General features: G+C 60.3%; 2 protein-coding genes and 1 long non-coding RNA gene across 5 annotated transcripts in view; all 3 read right to left on the bottom strand.

The window, feature by feature from the left end:
• SLC41A3 (solute carrier family 41 member 3) overlaps positions 1 to 2,787 on the bottom strand; it is a 65,843-nt gene extending 63,056 nt beyond the window's left edge. The window contains exon 1 of one of the 2 annotated variants that reach the window (XM_057555473.1): positions 2,640 to 2,787. The gene's annotated coding sequence lies outside the window, so the exon portion shown is untranslated. Of the gene's footprint in view, positions 1 to 2,304; positions 2,454 to 2,639 lie in introns of those variants that run through there. The other variant, XM_057555474.1, reaches the window with a different exon arrangement.
• Positions 2,788 to 8,389: 5,602 nt separating this feature from the next.
• On the bottom strand, positions 8,390 to 9,786 carry LOC103015219 (uncharacterized). Its single transcript, XR_451054.2, has 3 exons — positions 9,724 to 9,786; positions 9,212 to 9,347; positions 8,390 to 8,989 (listed from the first exon to the last, which is right to left on the bottom strand). It is a non-coding gene; the product is annotated as an uncharacterized LOC103015219 (long non-coding RNA).
• Positions 9,787 to 14,170: 4,384 nt separating this feature from the next.
• The window catches only part of ALDH1L1 (aldehyde dehydrogenase 1 family member L1), a 79,469-nt gene continuing 76,191 nt past the window's right edge, over positions 14,171 to 17,448 (bottom strand). For both annotated transcript variants that reach the window (XM_007182766.2, XM_057555574.1), the window contains exons 21-23: positions 15,927 to 16,032; positions 15,257 to 15,456; positions 14,171 to 14,409 (exon numbers count right to left, since the gene is read on the bottom strand). In XM_007182766.2, coding sequence (XP_007182828.2) covers positions 14,354 to 14,409; positions 15,257 to 15,456; positions 15,927 to 16,032 — 362 coding nt within the window. In that variant the 3' untranslated portion in view covers positions 14,171 to 14,353. The remainder of the gene's footprint in view (positions 14,410 to 15,256; positions 15,457 to 15,926; positions 16,033 to 17,448) is intronic.

Here is a 17,448-nt window from a genome sequence, read left to right as displayed (position 1 = left end):
AAACTTTTTTCCCAGAGGATATATAGCTTCAGGAAGAGCAGAGGCAAGAACCCAGCAGGGGCACGTGGCTACCTGTCACGCAGCCCCTCCCCAGGGGCAGGGGCACACTGTGGGCAGCAGAGGAGGTGCTGGGCAGAAAAGGGGTGCCCAGGGCACAATGAATGGAGGCACAGGGGAGCCCCTCGTCTCCAGCCTGCAGAACTGGGGCCGGGACAGGCTTTGCTTGGCTCAAAGAGGCAGCAAACCACTTAACAAGGCTGGGAGTTACTTATTCCCACCTGCCCTGCACTTCCTGCCAACCAGCCCAGGGACGCCCGCTGGCCCGCCCACCCGCAGGGGCTGCCCTCACTGGGGGCCCAAGCCCTGGTCCTTCATAAGGGTTGGAACCCACTTCCCCCCACACCGTGGCCTTCTGGCCCTCGACCCTCTAAGCCCAACCCCTTCCTTTAAATTCCTGCCACACTCTTGGCGATGCTGGTAATCTGAGCCAGGATGCCAGGTCAGGCCATGGAACAGAGGCAGTAGCGGAGGGGGAGGAGGGGTCCAGACCTGCCCCACCGAGCGCCGCCCGTGCTCCAAACCCGCCGGCGGGACCTCGGGTCCCCACTCTGCATTCTACGTGGAACCCACAGGAGGGAGGACGCTGAGCAGAACAGGGCTGTGGGCCCAGGGCCTCAGGGCCGTACCCCTCATCTCTCCAAAACTAACCACCCCACGCCCATGACACGTGGGGCGATTCTTTACCTCCTTAATCTTCACCAGACCCCAGGACGGCCCGACCATTACTGCCCCGCTGACCCCGACCAGGGCGGAGAGGGCCAGAGAGGCAGCCCCCTGCCCCAGGCCCACCTCGGCTGCTCAAGGACGCCCACCTGCAAGGTCTCCTCACCTCGGTTCCTCCCCTCAACCTCTGCAGGGTCGTCTGCTGGGAAAGGAACCTGCTCCAGGACTTGCCTCAAAAACAAGCTCCCCTGACCTCAAGTTACCCCCCAGCTCTCAGTCCACTTCTCCCCCACCCTTCAGGACACAACCACAGAGACCCGTCCCTCTGCGCTCAGCAGCCACCGGCCCCTCTCTGCGTGCCGCCCGAGCCAGGCCAGCGGTGAGCAGCCGGGCTCCAGCAGGACCCCCAAGCCCAGCACCCACTCCACCCAGCCCCACCCACCCCCGCCTCGCCCCCCACCCCCGCCTCACTCCCCAACAGGAACCTCACCCCCCCACACACCTCACCCCCCACGCGCGCCTCACCCCCCCTCCCCCGCCTCACCCCTCACACGCGCCTCACTCCCCACACGCGCCTCACCCCCCACGCGCACCTCACTCCCACACGCCTCACCCCCCACGCGCGCCTCACTCCCACACGCCTCACCCCCCACGCGCGCCTCACTCCCACACGCCTCACCCCCCACGCGCGCCTCACCCCCCACGCGCCTCACACCCCCACGCGCGCCTCACCCCCCACGCGCCTCACACCCCCACGCGCGCCTCACCCCCACGCGCCTCACACCCCCACGCGCGCCTCACCCCCACGCGCGCCTCACACCCCCACGCGCGCCTCACCCCCCACGCGCCTCACACCCCCACGCGCGCCTCACACCCCCACGCGCGCCTCACACCCCCACGGGCGCCTCACCCCCCGCGCGCCTCACCCCCCCACGCGCGCCTCACCCCCCGCGCGCCTCACCCCCCACGCGCGCCTCACCCCCACCCCCGCCTCACCACCCGACACGCGCCTCACCCCCCCCACGCACCTCACTCCCACATGCCTCACCCCCCACGCGCGCCTCACCCCCCCCGCGCGCCTCACCCCCCACGCGCGCCTCACCCCCCCACACGCGCCTCACCCCCCACCCCCGCCTCACCCCCACACACGCGCCTCACCCCCCACCCCCGCCTCACCCCCCATGCGCCTCACCCCCCACGCGCGCCTCACCCCCACCCCCGCCTCACCACCCGACACGCGCCTCACCCCCCCCTACGCACCTCACTCCCACATGCCTCACCCCCCCACGCGCGCCTCACCCCCCCCGCCTCACCCCCACGCGCGCCTCACCCCCCACGCGCCTCACCCCCCCACAGCTCCTCCCCTCCTATACGTGTGTCCTTGGAAAAGTTAAATTTCTGTGCCTCCTTAGGGTCGTGAAGACACAGGGGAGTAATGCATCTGCATCACAGGACACGGGGCCTGTCCCCCACCCCCAGCACAAACCCTCAGAGGCTCTGCCGTTTTAAGTCAGCGGTTTTAACTACACCGCAGCAGAATCACCTGGAAGGGCCGTTAAAGGCAGGCAGTGCTGGACCCACCTGCGTGCTTTCCCATCACTGGTGGGGGAGGGGAGCGGGCCAGGCGGCGCCGACGCCGGGTGTTGCGGGCGCGGGCCCCAGAGCTACCGAGCGACAGGCCCCCACGCTCCGGGCCGAGGGGTGTCCCGTCCCGCTCTCCTGACCCCGGCCGCGCGGACCGCCCCCTGCTCCCCCAGTCCTGCCTCCTCTTCCGCGTACGTTCTGCTCCACCCGGCTCCGGGCCCTCGGAGCCCCGGGCCGCCCCCTCCGCGCACCCGGCCCCGGGCCCTCGGAGCCCCGGGCCGCCCCCTCCGCGCACCCCACCCCGGGCCCACCGGGCGCAGAGCCGCACTCACCGGATACCCCCGGGCGGCGGCGGGAAGCGACGCGGCTGGAGGAGCAGCGAGGCCGCAAGGGCCACGGAGGAGGCTGGACGGCGGCCTTCTCCCAAAGCCCGCCCTAAAACCCGTAGTCCCCGCCCCGCCCCCGGGCTCGGAGTCCCCGCCCCCTAAAACCGGAATCCCCGCCCCCGGGCCCGGAGTCCCCGCCCCCAAACCCGGCGTCCGCGCTCCCCGGGCCCCTCCGGGACTCTGGGCGGGGGCTCGGGGGCGGGACAGGCCCTGGGGCGTAGCTGGGGGGACCGGCGGGGGAAGGGCCGGTTGGGTCGCGCAGATCGCCTCCCCCTTTCCCCGGGCTGCAGGGTGGGCTCCCCCGGATTCTTGCGACAAGAACCGCCCTGGGACAGTTCTCTGCCTTGGCGGCTGCAGGGCCGCGGGTAGGCCCGGAGGAGGGGCGTGAGGGCCCGTCTTCCCCCGTCGGTGTCGTCCCGGAAACGCTCGGGCGGCCCGGGGCAGTGAAATGGCCCCACACCCCTCATGCCGGCTGCGGGCATGCGCTGCATCGTGCTTTTTTTTTTTTTCATCTAAATCCCTGGCTCCGCACACACCTTTTTTTTCTCCTGCAGTAATTTTAAAGCATCCAGCAGACATATTTCACCTGTAAATACTTGAGTCTTTATCTAATCGATAAGGCCTGTTTTCTGAAACATTTCCATAATACCAGCATCACACCTGACAAAGTTAATAATACCCAGCGGTTCAGCTTTCCCCGATGGACTCAAAACTGTCTTTTGACCGTTGGCCTGCTCTAGCCAAGGTGGGAGGAGGGATGAGATTTTGCAGGGGGTCTCAGGCAAAGCTCACCTGCAGGGTTTGCTGGGACCCTGCTCAGGGTCACAGCCAGAATGTGGTCCCACGGAGGGAAGTCCCAGGCAGGGGAGGGACCATCAAGTGCAGATGAAGGCCAGATATTTAGCAAGACTCAGTAAATACTGCACTATATTATTTCAACCAAAGACAACTTTGCGTGTGAAACAGAGTTCTCCAGAGTCCCAGACACACGTGCACTCTGTTTTTCAGGAGCATGTGGCCTTCTTGACCCATGTCTGGTTTTGGAACTCCCCAGGCACCTGGACTTCAGAGGGCCAGCCATCCTTTGGCCCCTCCTGCCCTCCCCATGGAACAGGGGTCATGTCACCTGTAGCCAGGAGTCCTGCTCTCAACTTTCTAGACCTGCTCCAGCTACCTGGGACCCAGGAATTCCCACTGGCTCCAAGCCCCTTCTGCTGATGTGCCCAGATCAGCAATCCAAAGAAGAAACGGGTCCAGGAACACGGGCTATCCCTTCCCACAGGGCCACTGGGAAGTCCAGTGGCCTCCCAAGTTGCTATGGAGGTACATTTGTCAAGGCCAGAAATTAGAATGACCCCCCTTTTACAACTTGTTTGTTTTATTTGCAATTCCTATGAATGCAAATATGGCTGTGGGCCCCCATTTGTACTCTTGCCCTGGGTTCTGTAAATTTTGTGGCTGTCTTGGTTCAGTATAATCATGGGCACAAGAAACATTTCATTTTATTCTTAACTTTACTACGAGGAAAATAAACCAGCCAAAGCATAATGATAAATGGCAGCTTACAGTTGACCTCCGTAGTAGAGAAAGCACGAGAGAATGTAGCCCTCTTGCAAAGGGGCAGCTGCAGCCAAGCTCCAAAGGACGGCTGCCATGCCAGGATGCGGGGCCCGTTCTCTGGGGCCTCGGCAGGTGGCAGGCAGCGTGCACCAGTCCTGCAAGCTGCCTCGTGCCCAGTTTGCCCCTTCGCTTCCCCTCTCACTGGTGTTTACAGGTGCCCAGAGCGCTGGGTGTCCAGAGCCCTGGCCAGATTCCAAGCAGTGAGTAGCTTTTGCGAAGAGCTGCTCTGCCCAAACTGTAGTTTTTGGATGGAAATATAAGATACGCAGACACAAAAGACGTTTGCAAATGATACAGTTCCATTCAGTGTTAGGGGATATTATGGGCTCAGCTGTGGCTTCAAAATTCACACGTTGAAGCCCTAACCTCCAGTGTGCCTGTATTTGGAAACAGGGCCTATAAGGAGGCAATAAAGATTAACTAAGGTCATGGAGGGGGGCCCGGCTAGGACTGGTGTCCTAACGAGTAGCCGCGGCCCTGTGATGACCCAGTGAGCGGGTGGCCATCTACAAGCCAGGAAGAATAGCTTCGCCAGAAACCAACCCTGCAGGCACCTTGATCTGGGAACTTCCAGCCTCCAGAACCGTGAGAAAATAAACTTCTGCTGTTTAAGCTGCTCCGTGCGAGGCGCTTTGTTATGGCATTCTAATCTGACTAAGGCAGGGGATTAACATTTCACAGCAGGCTGATTTTAGGAAAGCTGTGAACCTCAGTTTTCTCGTCTGTAACGTGGGGATAGTATGAGTACTGCCTCACAGGTCGGAGGACGACAGGAAGGTCCTTGTGAAGCCCTCAGCACACGAACGGGGAGCCCAGGAGGTGTTTGCTGCTACTAAGTTTATTGTTACCATTAAAGTTCTGACGGGTGAGTCCAGGCACCCGAATGGCCCACTGGGGGATGTTTGGGGCACTAGGAAGGCCTGACCCTGCCTGCACCTTTCCTCCTGTCTGTTCCAGATTCCTGCTGTCACTCTGCCACCACGGCATCCACACTTGCTCCCAGCCAGTCCTTGTCTTCCCCAAATGGCCTTCAGTTTGGTGGCAGCAGCCCTGGCGCCACCCCCTTCCCTCCTGCCCTCCATGCCCACCCAGTGTCAGGGCCGGTGGGCAGACCTGCTGGGCAGGGGCCCTGGTGACGGGCTGGCCAAGCCCTGCCCTCCCCCCCCCCAGACTAACCCTGCAAAGTGACTGGAGTTTAGGGCCCTCAGCCTCTTCCCACAATGAGCCCACCTGCCCTGCAGTGCTGCTCAGCTGTGCCTTCAGAGCCCCCGGCCTCCTGCCCACCGGGTCCCACACAGTCTCCCTCTGCACGGCCTCCTTCGGCCTCTGCTTGGGAACTGTTGCCCCTGGGGAGTGTCAGGCACGGGTCCTCGGCCTCCTTCCTTGCGATCTCCCGACGCCTCTTAGCCACGTCACTGTGCTATACTAGGGAGGGTATTTTTGCCTCTCACACCCCAGATTCCTCAGGGGACTGTTGGTTCGTCCTTGGATTCCCGCCGGGAAGAGACTTGGAGATGAGCTTGTCTGGGAGGTGGTCCCAGGAAACCCGCTGGGAGAGTGGGGTGTGGGGTGGGGGTGGGGAGCGGGAGGCAGCCGGGGTGCCTGGAGCTCAGTCCTGTCCTGCTGGGGCCTCGGAGATCCCACCCCAAGGCCCTGCCAACTCCTATCCCACCAGGCCTCAAGTGAGGGCTGTTTCCAGGACAACGGAGCCCTGGACCTTCAGGCCAGGTGGGCAGGTGGCTCACGAGGGCAGAGAGACCTCCCGGGAGTCCCTGCAGGTCCCACAGCCGGGCTGCAGGGGGTGCGGGCGGCAGGGCATAAGATTTCCAGGCATGCGCTCTGGGCCCCTGTGCTTTCTGTATGGCCCGCGGACCCCCTTTCATGGATGAGGAAACTCCCAAAGGTCAAGGCCACGCCTCGAGAGGCAGAGCCGGGCTTCAGACTCTGTTCTAAGGCCAGTCTCTCCATTCCATCGGTCTGTGTCTTTCAAACACACGACAGTGAGTGGATGAAGGGCCTCACTCTGATTAACCCAGGGCTCCAGGTAAGAGTTCACCGCCCTATGGATGGTCTGGTGTTTGGTACTAAAGTCATAATATCGCATTTCCATGTGAAACAGTAGAATTCCAAGGAATGCAATTTGGTCTCTAATGACGATGAAGCCTTGTCTAGGGCCCTCAGGGATCCCCCCGCGGCTCTCGGATAATCCAGGGCCGGCGCTGCATCCCCAGCCCAGACTGCCCTGCTCAGCAGAGGCCGGCTCTGCGCTTCACTCACACGACCCTTGTGGGCTTCTGTGGGGACATCACGGAGACCCAGGAGCGGAAGGGGCTGCGAGGCCGGGGGCTCGGGCCTTTGTGTGCCCAGCTCAGCGCCCTCCTGCCATGTGCTTGGGAGCTGGGCCTGGGGGGCAGCAGGGAGCAAGAAACGGGCCTGCCCTCCAGGGTGCCCAGCAGTGCTGGGTCAGGGGCATGGGGCCTTTCGCCCTGCTGGGCGGCCTCCCCACGGCAGGCAGCCTGGGGGTCTTCTCCACCCTACGCTGCCGAGGCCCGAGCCGGGAGCCTAAAATGCAGGCACCCGGGTGCACCTTGGAGAAGCTGCTGGCTCTCCCTCCAGGTGGGGCATCAGGAGCGATGGTCCAGCTCCCAGGACCCGGCCGGGCAGGGCCACCAGAGGGAGCAGAGAAGGCGCCTCAGGGCCCCGGACCCGCAGGGCCCAAAGTGACAGAGCCACCGCTAAAATAGTCCTGCACTTTGAAGAGAAGCTCCAAAGGGAAGAGATCTGGGGTCAGCGAGCGTCTGTCCCCCGACCCGTGAGACGCACATGTTCCCTCCCCAGCGTCTCCCAAAGGCCATGCCCTGCCTTGGAGTTCGGCCCATAAGAAAGACGTATTTGCTCTTTGTCCACTGCTCCCGGCACAGGGCTCCTGAAACCCTTGGAATCTCCTGTGCTGAGAGGGATGAAGGTGTCTTTCCTTAGGTCGATGAGGTGACTCTGGGAAACCACCCAAGGATGGGGCTGGATGCCAGCGGAGCCACCGCGTGATCAGAGGCCTGGAACGTGGGTCCCAGCCCCTGACCTTCCGGGAGGGGAGCAGGGCTGGAGGTGGAATCGGTCACCAGGGGCCCGTGATGTAGCCAATCACGCCCGCGTAAGGAATCCTCCATAGAAACCCCGAAGGAGCGGGTTCAGAGAGCACCCAGGCTGGGAAGGCGTGGAGACTGGGAGAGGAGGGTGGGGTGGGGGGAGGGGCGTGGAAGCTCGGGACCCTTTCCCATGCCCTCCCCGGTGCGTCTCTTCCATCGGGCTGCTCCTGAGTCACATCCTCTTATCGTAAGCCTACGATCTAGTAAGTAAAGTGTTCCTCTGAGTTCTGCTCTAGCAAGCTGCTCTAGCAAGTTAATCAAACCTGAGGAGGGGGTCGTGGGAACCTCTGATCTACAGCTGGTGGGTCAGAAGCACACGTGACAACCTGGCTTCAACTGGCAACTGGCATCTGAAGTTGGGGGGTGGGCAGACTTGCGGGACTGAGCCCATAACCTGGGGGATCTGATGCCCTCACAGCTCTGAACTGTTGTGTACTGTGTAGAGACCAGGCACAGATTTACAGGTGAACAGTGTGCATCTTTTTCCTTCTGGCGGTGAGTGACAGCTCAGCTCCATGAATCACCTCACTTGCCATTAACATTAAAGTCTCTGCTGGGAGAGTTTCAGTTTTGCAAGATGAAGAAGTTCTGAAGATGATGCTGGTGACGGTTGCACGGCAACGTGACCATACGTAATGCCACTGACCTGTACACTTGAAAGCGGTTAAGATGGTTAAGTTTTATGTTATGTGTACTTTACCACAATTTTATAATTTTGGAGCCTTTTGTAAACGCACAGGCCCTGATCAGGCCTCACCCACTTTGCAGTTGATCCCCCTGGTTCTACCGTGAGAGCAATCTGAATTCAGGTTAGTTGCCAGAGCCTGAGCAGAACCCCAGCTCTCCCACCTCTATGTACTGAAGCACATAATATTTTACTTAAAATCCCTTTCTTTTATTTCTCATCTATATTACAGTGAGGGCAATATATTAATTTATTTAGATTATGTGTATAGGTGGGTAATGTGACCTGCAAATCATTAGAGGATATAAAAAGGATGATATAAAAATATTTGTAATATAAAATGAAGATATTGGGATGGGCAGCATTGAGAATATTGACTTGACTTTTTCCCTAGTGGTTGATATTTTGGATGCTCCAAAAACGTATAGCTTTACTACAGCCTCCTATAGTCTAGCCCTTCCTTCTCTGCCTGAGTCCTGTAGTCTAACCTGCACTGAAACATTGACTCAGAGATTTCACTTCTTAAAGCTGTCTGTATCAGTTAGCTTTTGCTGCACGAGAAACCACCCTGCCACTGCAAGGCTGGAAACAGCAGTCATATTTATCCCACGATTCAGTGGTCAGTGCTGGGGCTGGTCTCCTCAGATTCTCACCCGCGAGTCTGTGGTCAGTTCCCGGCTACTTGGGCAGCTGTGCTCTGGGGCCCAGCAACACTGGGCCCATGTCTCTCACCCTCCACGAGGCTGGTTCAAGCGCGGAAGCTGTGTGTCTTCTTGAGGCTGAAGCTTGGACCAGGCACAGCATCACATCTGCCACATCCTACTGGTCAAAGCAAGCCGCAAGACCTGCCCAATTCAAGGGATAGAGAAGCAACCCCGTTACTTGGTGGAAGCAGCTCCAAAAATCATGGCCGTTTTTAGGACTCGCCATGCGGGTCCCACCTCATTCCCTCTCCCTGCAGGTCTTTGCTCAAATCCCACTTTATCAGAAGGGCCTTCTTGAGCGCCCTGTATAAAATAGCAGCGCACCACCCACTCTCCCCCCAGACAGCACTCCCCATGCCTTACTGCTGTGGTTTTCTCCAAGCACTTATCACCAGATCATATCTACTATATGAAACAGAAAGCAGAGGCCTGGCCGCTCCACGTGTCCTCTCCGTGTCCCCTCGAGCACAGAACCATCTCGTCTCTGGGACCGTGTCCTCTGGAGGGGAGGAGGGGAAGGAGCTTACACAGCATGCCCCCCTCATCACACCCCCCAGCCCCGTGGGGCCTCCTCCCTTCGGATGCTCTTTCCTTTATTATGTGGAGCAATCCTGTGACCATGTTTTGATCCTGAACATCCCCACCGGCCCCGATTTTACCACGTCGGAAACATTTTCCTGAATAAATGCAAGGCTTGGCCTCCGGTGAGTTCCACCTCTTCAAGTCCGACCAGCGGAGAGCCGAGAGCGGCAGTGTGAACAGCGGGCAATGCCAGCCCCCCGCCCACCGAGCCCTGTGGCTGCAGCAGCGGTGCCCCCACCCCAGCTGCCCTGCAGGCGTCGTAGTGGCTGTGGTTGGACGTGTCCTCAGCTCACCTTGCGGAAGGTCCTGAGAACAACTGTCTGAAGCTTACTGCTGTCGATGAAAAGTTAATCAATAGTCAATCTGAGAAAGAAACAGAAAATTTAATTTGAGCCAACCTGAGGATTATAACCCGGGAGACGGTTTCTCAGAAAACTCTGAGGCCTGTCCTGAAGAGGTGAAGGGGGAGGGCAGCCTATGTGTGATTCTGACGAAGGGCTACGTGCAGCCAAGCACATGGCTTGGTAGGAGGTTACTGCTATTCACGAGGGACAGATACCTTAATGGTTTCAGTGCTTTTCTAAGTGTGGGAAGAGGCGAGAATCCAGGTTCATAAAAATTTTCTCCTGAAGATGTCAAACTCGCTGAGGGTCAGTTCTGCCAGTTCTCCCCGAGCACAAAGTGCCTCGCCCTGATCTTCGCCCTGAATTCCCTTCAGCGTGTCCTGTAGGTCAGCGACTGTGGTGGTTGATGACTTCACTCTTGTAGGACTGGATGGTGGGCAACATTCTTTATGTCACAGCCCCCTCCTTTTTGTCTTAATTTTGACCAAGGTTTGGGAGGCATTTCATGACCAATTTGTCCCATGGCACTAGGAATGCTCATTCCCAGGTCAGGCGAGGATTTCCTTGATGGGCCACTCAATGTGCTGTTACTGGACTGGGCCCTGTTAACAGTAGCCCAAAGCCTCTGGGCCGCCTGTCCTCCTAGTCTGTTATGGTCCAGGAAATGGTTCCCTCTTGTAGCTTCTTCCCATATCTAGAGTTACAGTATTACAATCACTGATCTTACAGAACTATGTGTTTGACAATTGTTTTAGGTCACCTGGTCACCATTATTTTTATCGGGTTTGGTAACGCAAGAGACAATAATCTTGTAAAACAGGCAGAATACAAGTAATACAGCTAGTGACGTTAATAAGGTCATACGTAAGTATTTGAGCTAAGAACTTCTTTTAGGTGCAGCCCAGTATCTCCCCAGGTCGTCTGACCAGTCTGTTCTGCACCAATCACTATCTTTAAGGGAAATGATATATGGCCTCGTCCGTAAAGTCCACCAAAGATGTCTGCACGTACAAGGTGAGTGGTGGGTCATCGTAACCTCTTAGAGGATAAGGAAAGGAATGTTACCTTCTAAGGAGTTCCATGGCTGTCGCCAGAAGGAGGAAAATGGATTTCTATGGCTGAGCAGATATTTCTGCCATTGGGGAGGTCAGGTTACACCCAATGCAGACGCCCAGGCACACTAGTGGGGAGGGAGGAGGCCAAAGGCCAGAGAAGAAGTTTATGTTTAATTTTTTCTTGTCTTGCCTTAAAATATGAATTTTATTTCATCACCACCCTGTGTAAAATCGTGTAAGACAGCGGTCATCACATTGTAAAATGTGTTTTAGGAGGACTCATAAGATGAATTTCGTTCTCTTCTCCAGAAACACAAGCTTGTTTCTGTCACACAGACACCACGAATTAGGTCACCGATCAGGTTTCCTCCCACTCTCGGCAGCTGGAAAGCCCTGCCTAAACTGTGCTCCAGCTTTAGAAGCGGATAGAGTTTCCCTGCAGGCAGTGTCCATGCCAGCCGCGTTCCTGCTCGTCTTCCTTCCTATTGCACTTCTCTGCCCTGATTCACCCACGCCTATTTTAATTGTATTATTTTTCTAAACTGCCTTGAACCCTTCTGTCAACTCGGTGAGGACAAATGCATTTAAACATTATAAAAAGGGAGGGGCAAGTTCACTGTCTCCATGTAACGGGCTGCTGGAGGGTCCCTTCCGTGACGGTGGGGATTCGGCGTCTTCCCTCCCGTGCTCTCCACGGCCTCCGGGCACCGCCCTGCCGTATCTGCTTGTTGGGAAAACGCCCACCACCGGGTCCACCGGGCCGCTTCCAGCCCGCCCCAGGGGAGGAGGGAGGGAGTGACAGCCTGAGCCCCGACTCCCCTTGCAGGCCGTGCCTCAGGAGGGGCAGCTACCCCGTCCACTGGAGCTCTGTCCACTTGACTGGGCTCTGTGGCCACTGCCCGGCTGCAAAGGACGCTGGGAATTCTGCGTCCTTCACGCAGCCATGGGCCCGGGTACAATGTGGGAGTTCTATGACTTAGGAAAGAAGGGGATACAGGGAAAGAAATGGCAGATAACTCATAGTCTTATGCTCCTTACTGTGAGATACTAGAAAATACATGTTTTCTCCGCCCCAGCTCCTGTCACAGAGCCCCTGAACCCTTGTAATTTCCTAAATGATAAGAACACTGGGAGCATGTTTTGTTTATTGAGGCGACTCTCCGGGGGCTCCTGGTGGGGTTGGTCACCGGAGAGACGAGGCCAGGAGGAGAAGCTTCCGATTCTCAGCCCTTCTCCTGCCCCCCACCATCCTCCAGAGAGGGGAGAGGGGCCGCGAGTGGAGTTAACGATGGATCACGCCCACATGAAGGCTCAGAAAACCCCAACAGGACAGGGTCCAGGGGCTGAGCACATCCACACCGGGAGGGTGGCACCCCAGTCCACGGGACAGAGGCGCCGGTGCTCAGACCCTCCCAGGCCTCGCCCTACGTACTCTGGCTGTTCATCTGTTTCCTTTACCACATCCTTTAATAAACTGATAAATGTAGGCGAGTGTTTCCCTGAGTTCCGTGAGCTGCTCTAGCAAATGGACTGAACCCAAGGAGGAGGTCGTGGGAGCCTCTGCTTTGTAGCCACGTCAGACAGAAGTTGTAGGTAACCTGGGGACCCTGCTTGGGATTGGCACCCGGGGGGCAGTCCTGTGGGGCTGAGCCCTCAATCTGTGGGGTCTGACACCAGCTCCGGGCAGCAGTGTCAGAATCTGGTTAAATTGCAGGACCCTCAGCTGGTGTCACAGAGAATTGCTTGGTGTGGGGACCAGCCCCCCGACATCTAGTGACCAGAAGTGACCTGCTCTGTGTGGAAGTGAAGGAGTCTCACTCGAGAGACAGACCCAGGCGGGAGCGCTGGGTGCTTTTCTTACACACTTGCCTGCGGCTTCTGGAGGAGTCTTGAATCCCTTCTGGAGACAGGATTCAGGACAAAGCCAGGCGCTGCCTCGCACTTGAACCAGAATTCTCAAGTGCAGCTTAGCCGCTCGGCCAGCCAAGCCCTGGGCCACGGGGAGGAAGGTGCTTCCTAGCTCGACCTGGGCGAGGACGGGCTGTGCTCCAGGCCCTGCCTGCTCTTCTGCCCGCGGGGCTGTCTTCAGGGAAGCCAGGCCGACCCCTGGGGACCCTGCAGGCTCTCACCTGGCGAGGGGGGCAGGAGAGCAGCAGCCGAGGGCCAAGCCGGCTGCAGAGCCCGGACTCTGCTGTGGACGCCCTGGCCCTGGGGTCGGGGGGGGTGGGGGCGAAACAACGGGGACCCAGCAAAGGGGCACGAGTGGGAGTGTCACTCCAGTTAGGAGATAAGGCAGGTCCACGTCCCCTCAGACAGGGCCGGTCCCCTCCACCGTGGGTCCTCACGAATGGCCCCAGGCAGGGGACAGAGTCCAGAGACGAGACACATTTCTCCCCTCTGTGGGCAATGAGACTGGAGACCCGGTACCAGGTTGGGGGGCTGGCCCTGCCTTGTGCAGGCAGGCGGGCATCGGGCGGGGTCTGGCTCCGGGGCTGCGTCGCCCCTCGAGGCGGGGTTGCTGGTTCTTCCTGACCCCTAAGAAGGTCTGCGGAGAAGGGCCGCCTCACGCTCGGGATGGAGAGGACACAGGGAGAGGCCGCCCCAAGGCGGAGCGGGGCCCGGGGGCAGCCTGCGGCCCAGACCAGCCCTGGAGCGAGCCTGGGACCCCTGCTAGCTCTGAGTTGGTGGGCTGTCCTGCAGGCAGGGGTGTCCGAGGTCCTTGCTCCTGGATCTGAGGACGACGACGCCCACTCAGCCCCCTCGTTTATAAACGGGCGAAACCGTGGGCAGCGGGAGGGTTAAGTGACCCCAAGGCAGGGTGGGGCTAGGGAGGGACTGTGCAGGCAGTGTCTAGTTAGCACAAGGGACCCCTCCTCACCGCTCCTCCTGTCACTCCCCGGGGGGTCGGGACGCTGAGGGTGGGACGGACGGAGAGCAAGGCCGCATGGCGGGGGAGAGGAGAAGTGGGGCGGCCGCTGGGCCCCGGGAGACGCAGAAGACACAGGCAGGGCGAAGGGGGAGCACGCCCATCGGGACTAGCAGTCTGTGGCCCGAGCCGAGCCGGCCGCCCCCGCGGGGCCCTGGACGGGTCTGCTCGGCCTGGGGGGAGGGCGCGGCCGCTTGCTGGGGAGGCGTCCGAGGCCCAGCCTGCTTCCTCCCTGGCGTCTCCCGGGGTCACCCCAACAGACGTGCGTCCTGACTTCATCTCAGCACCCGGTTTCTGAGGCGGGAGCCGACACCCTGCCCAGGCGGGTGCCTGGCTCTCCCGAGCCCGGCCAGCCGGCCCGAGAGCAGGATTCGCACGGAGGGCCTGGGCACACAGATGGGCCGGGACGCAGGGCGCCAGCCAGAACCTTTATTCGCACGGGGCCACTTTCTGCCTGAGCCGATGGCCGCACTGACGGGACAGGATGGGGGTCCCAGACGGGGACAGGGGTGCAGGCAGGAGGCTTCCACCACGTTCAGGGAGGGGCTGTGCACTGCGGGGGCGAGCCCGCAGCCGGGGACACATCCTGAGGCCCTCCTCAGTACTCGAAGGTAACTGTCTTGACCCGCAGGTACTCATTCAGAGCCGCCTCTCCTGCAAGACACCGCGAGCCCGGGGGCAACGTCATGGTCCCGGCGGCGCTGTGGTCTCATGACCCCGCATCCCCGGAGTCACCTCCCGGAGCCCCGTCACCTCATGACCCCGTTGGCCCCGTAGCTGAGAAGAGCATGCTGCTTTCCTGCACCTTCGCACCCCCCTGCCCCCCGGCAAGCTTGACCTCAGGGTTGATCCCGACTGGACCTAACCCCCAGCGTCTGCCTTCCACAGTGGCAGGATGCGGGGAGTGGGACCCACCCTACATTACAGAGCAGCCAGGGGAAGAGGGGTGCCGGGCAGAAGTCCACTTCCCTGGGCAGGCAGGCCCGGTGACACCGTCTCTACACTGGGACTCACGTCACTACATCGGGCACGCCCGGCCCCCACGGGTTCCCCTGTCTGAAGCCTGAGCCCTGACTGCGGTCCCAGGCCCCGCAATCCGGCCGTTGCCTGCCTCCCTGGCCTCCTCCCCGCCCCTGCACCCACTCCAGCACTCGGCCTCTCTCTACAGCTCCAAGACCAAAGCTGGTTCCCTCAGGACCCGCCGTCCCCTCTGGCAGGAATGCGCGAACCTGGGCCTTCACGGCAGCTCCTCCAGCCACTCAGGTCTCAGCCCAGGGGACACCTCCTCAGGGAGGCCCACCTGGCCCCCAGCTAAAGCCACCCTCCAGCCTCCTGTTCAGATCGCTCTGTCTGGCCGGCTTCCAGCCCCATTTATCGCCGATCCCCTCCCAGCAAGAAGTGAGCAGCCATCTCGTCAGCTCCACCCCTGGCCCCTGGGGCTGAGCGGCCTCTAACCGATGTTTGTTGAACGAATAAATGAAAGCGGGCACGATTAGGTTACCCAGGTCTTTGCCAAATCCCGACTGCTTGAACCCTCCGAAGGGAGCGGCTACGTCGGTCTTGTTGTACGTGTTGACGAACACGGTGCCCGCCTCTAGCTTGTCGCTGACGTACAGGGCCTTGCTGATGTCCCTGGTGAAGACGCCAGAGGCCAGGCCGAACTCTGTGGCGTTGGCCCGAGACAGCACCGCGTCCACGTCGCTGCAGGGAAAAGCCAGGAGGGCCTCCGTGAGGAGGGCAAGGGTCTAGCCCTGGACGTGGGACCCAGAGAGACCTGCGTCCCCCGCCCCAGAGGGGAGCCCGACACGGGACAGGGCACAGACCGGTCAGCCCCACTGACCAAACTGCAGATTCACAAGCAAAATAAACAATGGCTGCTATTCCGGCCACTGAGGTTTGGCTGGTTCATGACGCAGCCGTGGGTGCTCAGGGCTGAACCCAGCACGCCGTGGAGACGCCCAGAGAGACGCGGAGGACACTCCTGGTGGGCCCAGCCGCCCTGCGGTCCCCTGGGGTCTCCACCCCCACGGCTGCGGGGGGTCTGCGGGGGCCGGGCTGCGTCCGCAGCCCCCACCCGCCTGAGCTCCCCTCCCGGCCCCGCGGCTCACGCGAAGACCCCAGTAACAAGGGCAAGAATCAGGGCTGTCATGCCCCACAAGCGGGCTCCCTACCCGTTGGCAAACCGAGAGATGATCATGACGGGCCCGAAGGACTCCTCCTGGGCTATGAACATGTGGTCCTCCACGTCCGTGAAGACGGTCGGCTCGAAGAAGAAACCTGCGGTGGAGACAGAGGAGTTCGTGACCCTGTGGGTGGCTTTCCTGCCCCAGGCGCACGAGTCCTGACCCTCACAGCCTTTCAGCTAAGTGCTGTAAGGACAGTGACGTGACGCTGGGGGCTGGTGTGTCCACTGCCAGGGCTGCAGCTAGCAGCCGGACAAAACCCGGGTTTTTCCAGTGACGTTTAGTCTGAAAGCACATCTGGATCCTTCGGCTAGCGCAGCCTCCGGAAGGCCCTCCATCGGCCCCGTGGAGGGGGGCTTGGACTGTGGTCCTGGTGGACAGGCCCTCCAGACTCCCCATCCTTCCTGGCCCTGCGGGGTGGGCGCCACCTGCCCGGGGGTAGGGGCCGGTGCTCTCGGCCAGACGCACCTTCTCCCATCCCGACTGCCGCCCCACAGGCCCTGGCTGCCCCACAAAACCACTTCTGGCGGCAGAAAGGCAACCTCTGACTACTTCTCCTCTGGACATAGAGCTGCGGGCCCTGAGACCCGCTGGACTAAGGTTTAGTTTGGCCTGATTTAGGGAAAACCAAGAGACTTGAAATTTTCTACCTCTAGTGTTGAGAAGAACAAAAGAAAGTTTATCTTTAATAAAATATTCCATATTTTTATAAATTTATCAATTATATTTTATCAGTAATTACAATTTCTAAAGCATGAGTCACGTATGAACACATGTTGACCCCTGGGGTGTGGCCTGTATTCACCCTGTCTGCAAAGTAAATGTGCCCCCAGGTCCCAGTGCTCCGCGGTGGCCAGTCTCTGCCCACACCCCCGTCCCCCCGCGCGCCGGGCCCTGGGGAGGAGGACTGCACGCCCGGGACCCCTCACCCTCTGGCCTCCGGGTGGGTGGGCCACTGGGAGGAGCCTGTGTTCACAGCACTGTCCCCCACGGGGTCCCAGGAATTCTGTTCCCTGTCCTTGCCCCTCAGGCCAGGGGCCGGTGGGCAGCGGTCCCCACGGCTCCTGGGTGCTGCAGCCCTAGCTGCTCTGCAAAGGTGCCTTCGCGTCACGTCAGCCCCAGACTCTGGCTTCGCGGAAGCCCAAGTTCGTGGGGGCAGAAAAGAGGGCCAGCAGACAGCGGTGGCACAGTGGCTACAAAAGCTCTGAGCAGGCAGGAGGTGCCCAGGGACGCCGAGACCTGTGGGAGCACCGCGGCCTGAGCCCGAGGTCACCTGAGAGATGAGGTGGCCAGGCGGGGACGCTCAGGAGGCATCCGCTAAGCAGAGGGACAGCCAGCCCAGCGAGCAGGCGGACGCCAGGCGTGTTCGGAGGGAGAGTTATGGCCGCAGGCTAGACACAGGCGGGGAGGCACGCTGGGGTGAGCTTGCCTCTGCGGAGCGCTCCCCGTGGGAGGGTTTCGGCACGGGGGACACACAGCCCGACGCGGCAGCCGCCTAAGCGCGTGACTG

This window comes from Balaenoptera acutorostrata, chromosome 10 (genome assembly GCF_949987535.1).
Source record: "Balaenoptera acutorostrata chromosome 10, mBalAcu1.1, whole genome shotgun sequence".
In the NCBI taxonomy this organism is placed as follows: Eukaryota; Metazoa; Chordata; class Mammalia; order Artiodactyla; family Balaenopteridae; genus Balaenoptera; species Balaenoptera acutorostrata.
This window is presented reverse-complemented; position numbering and strand designations above follow the sequence as displayed.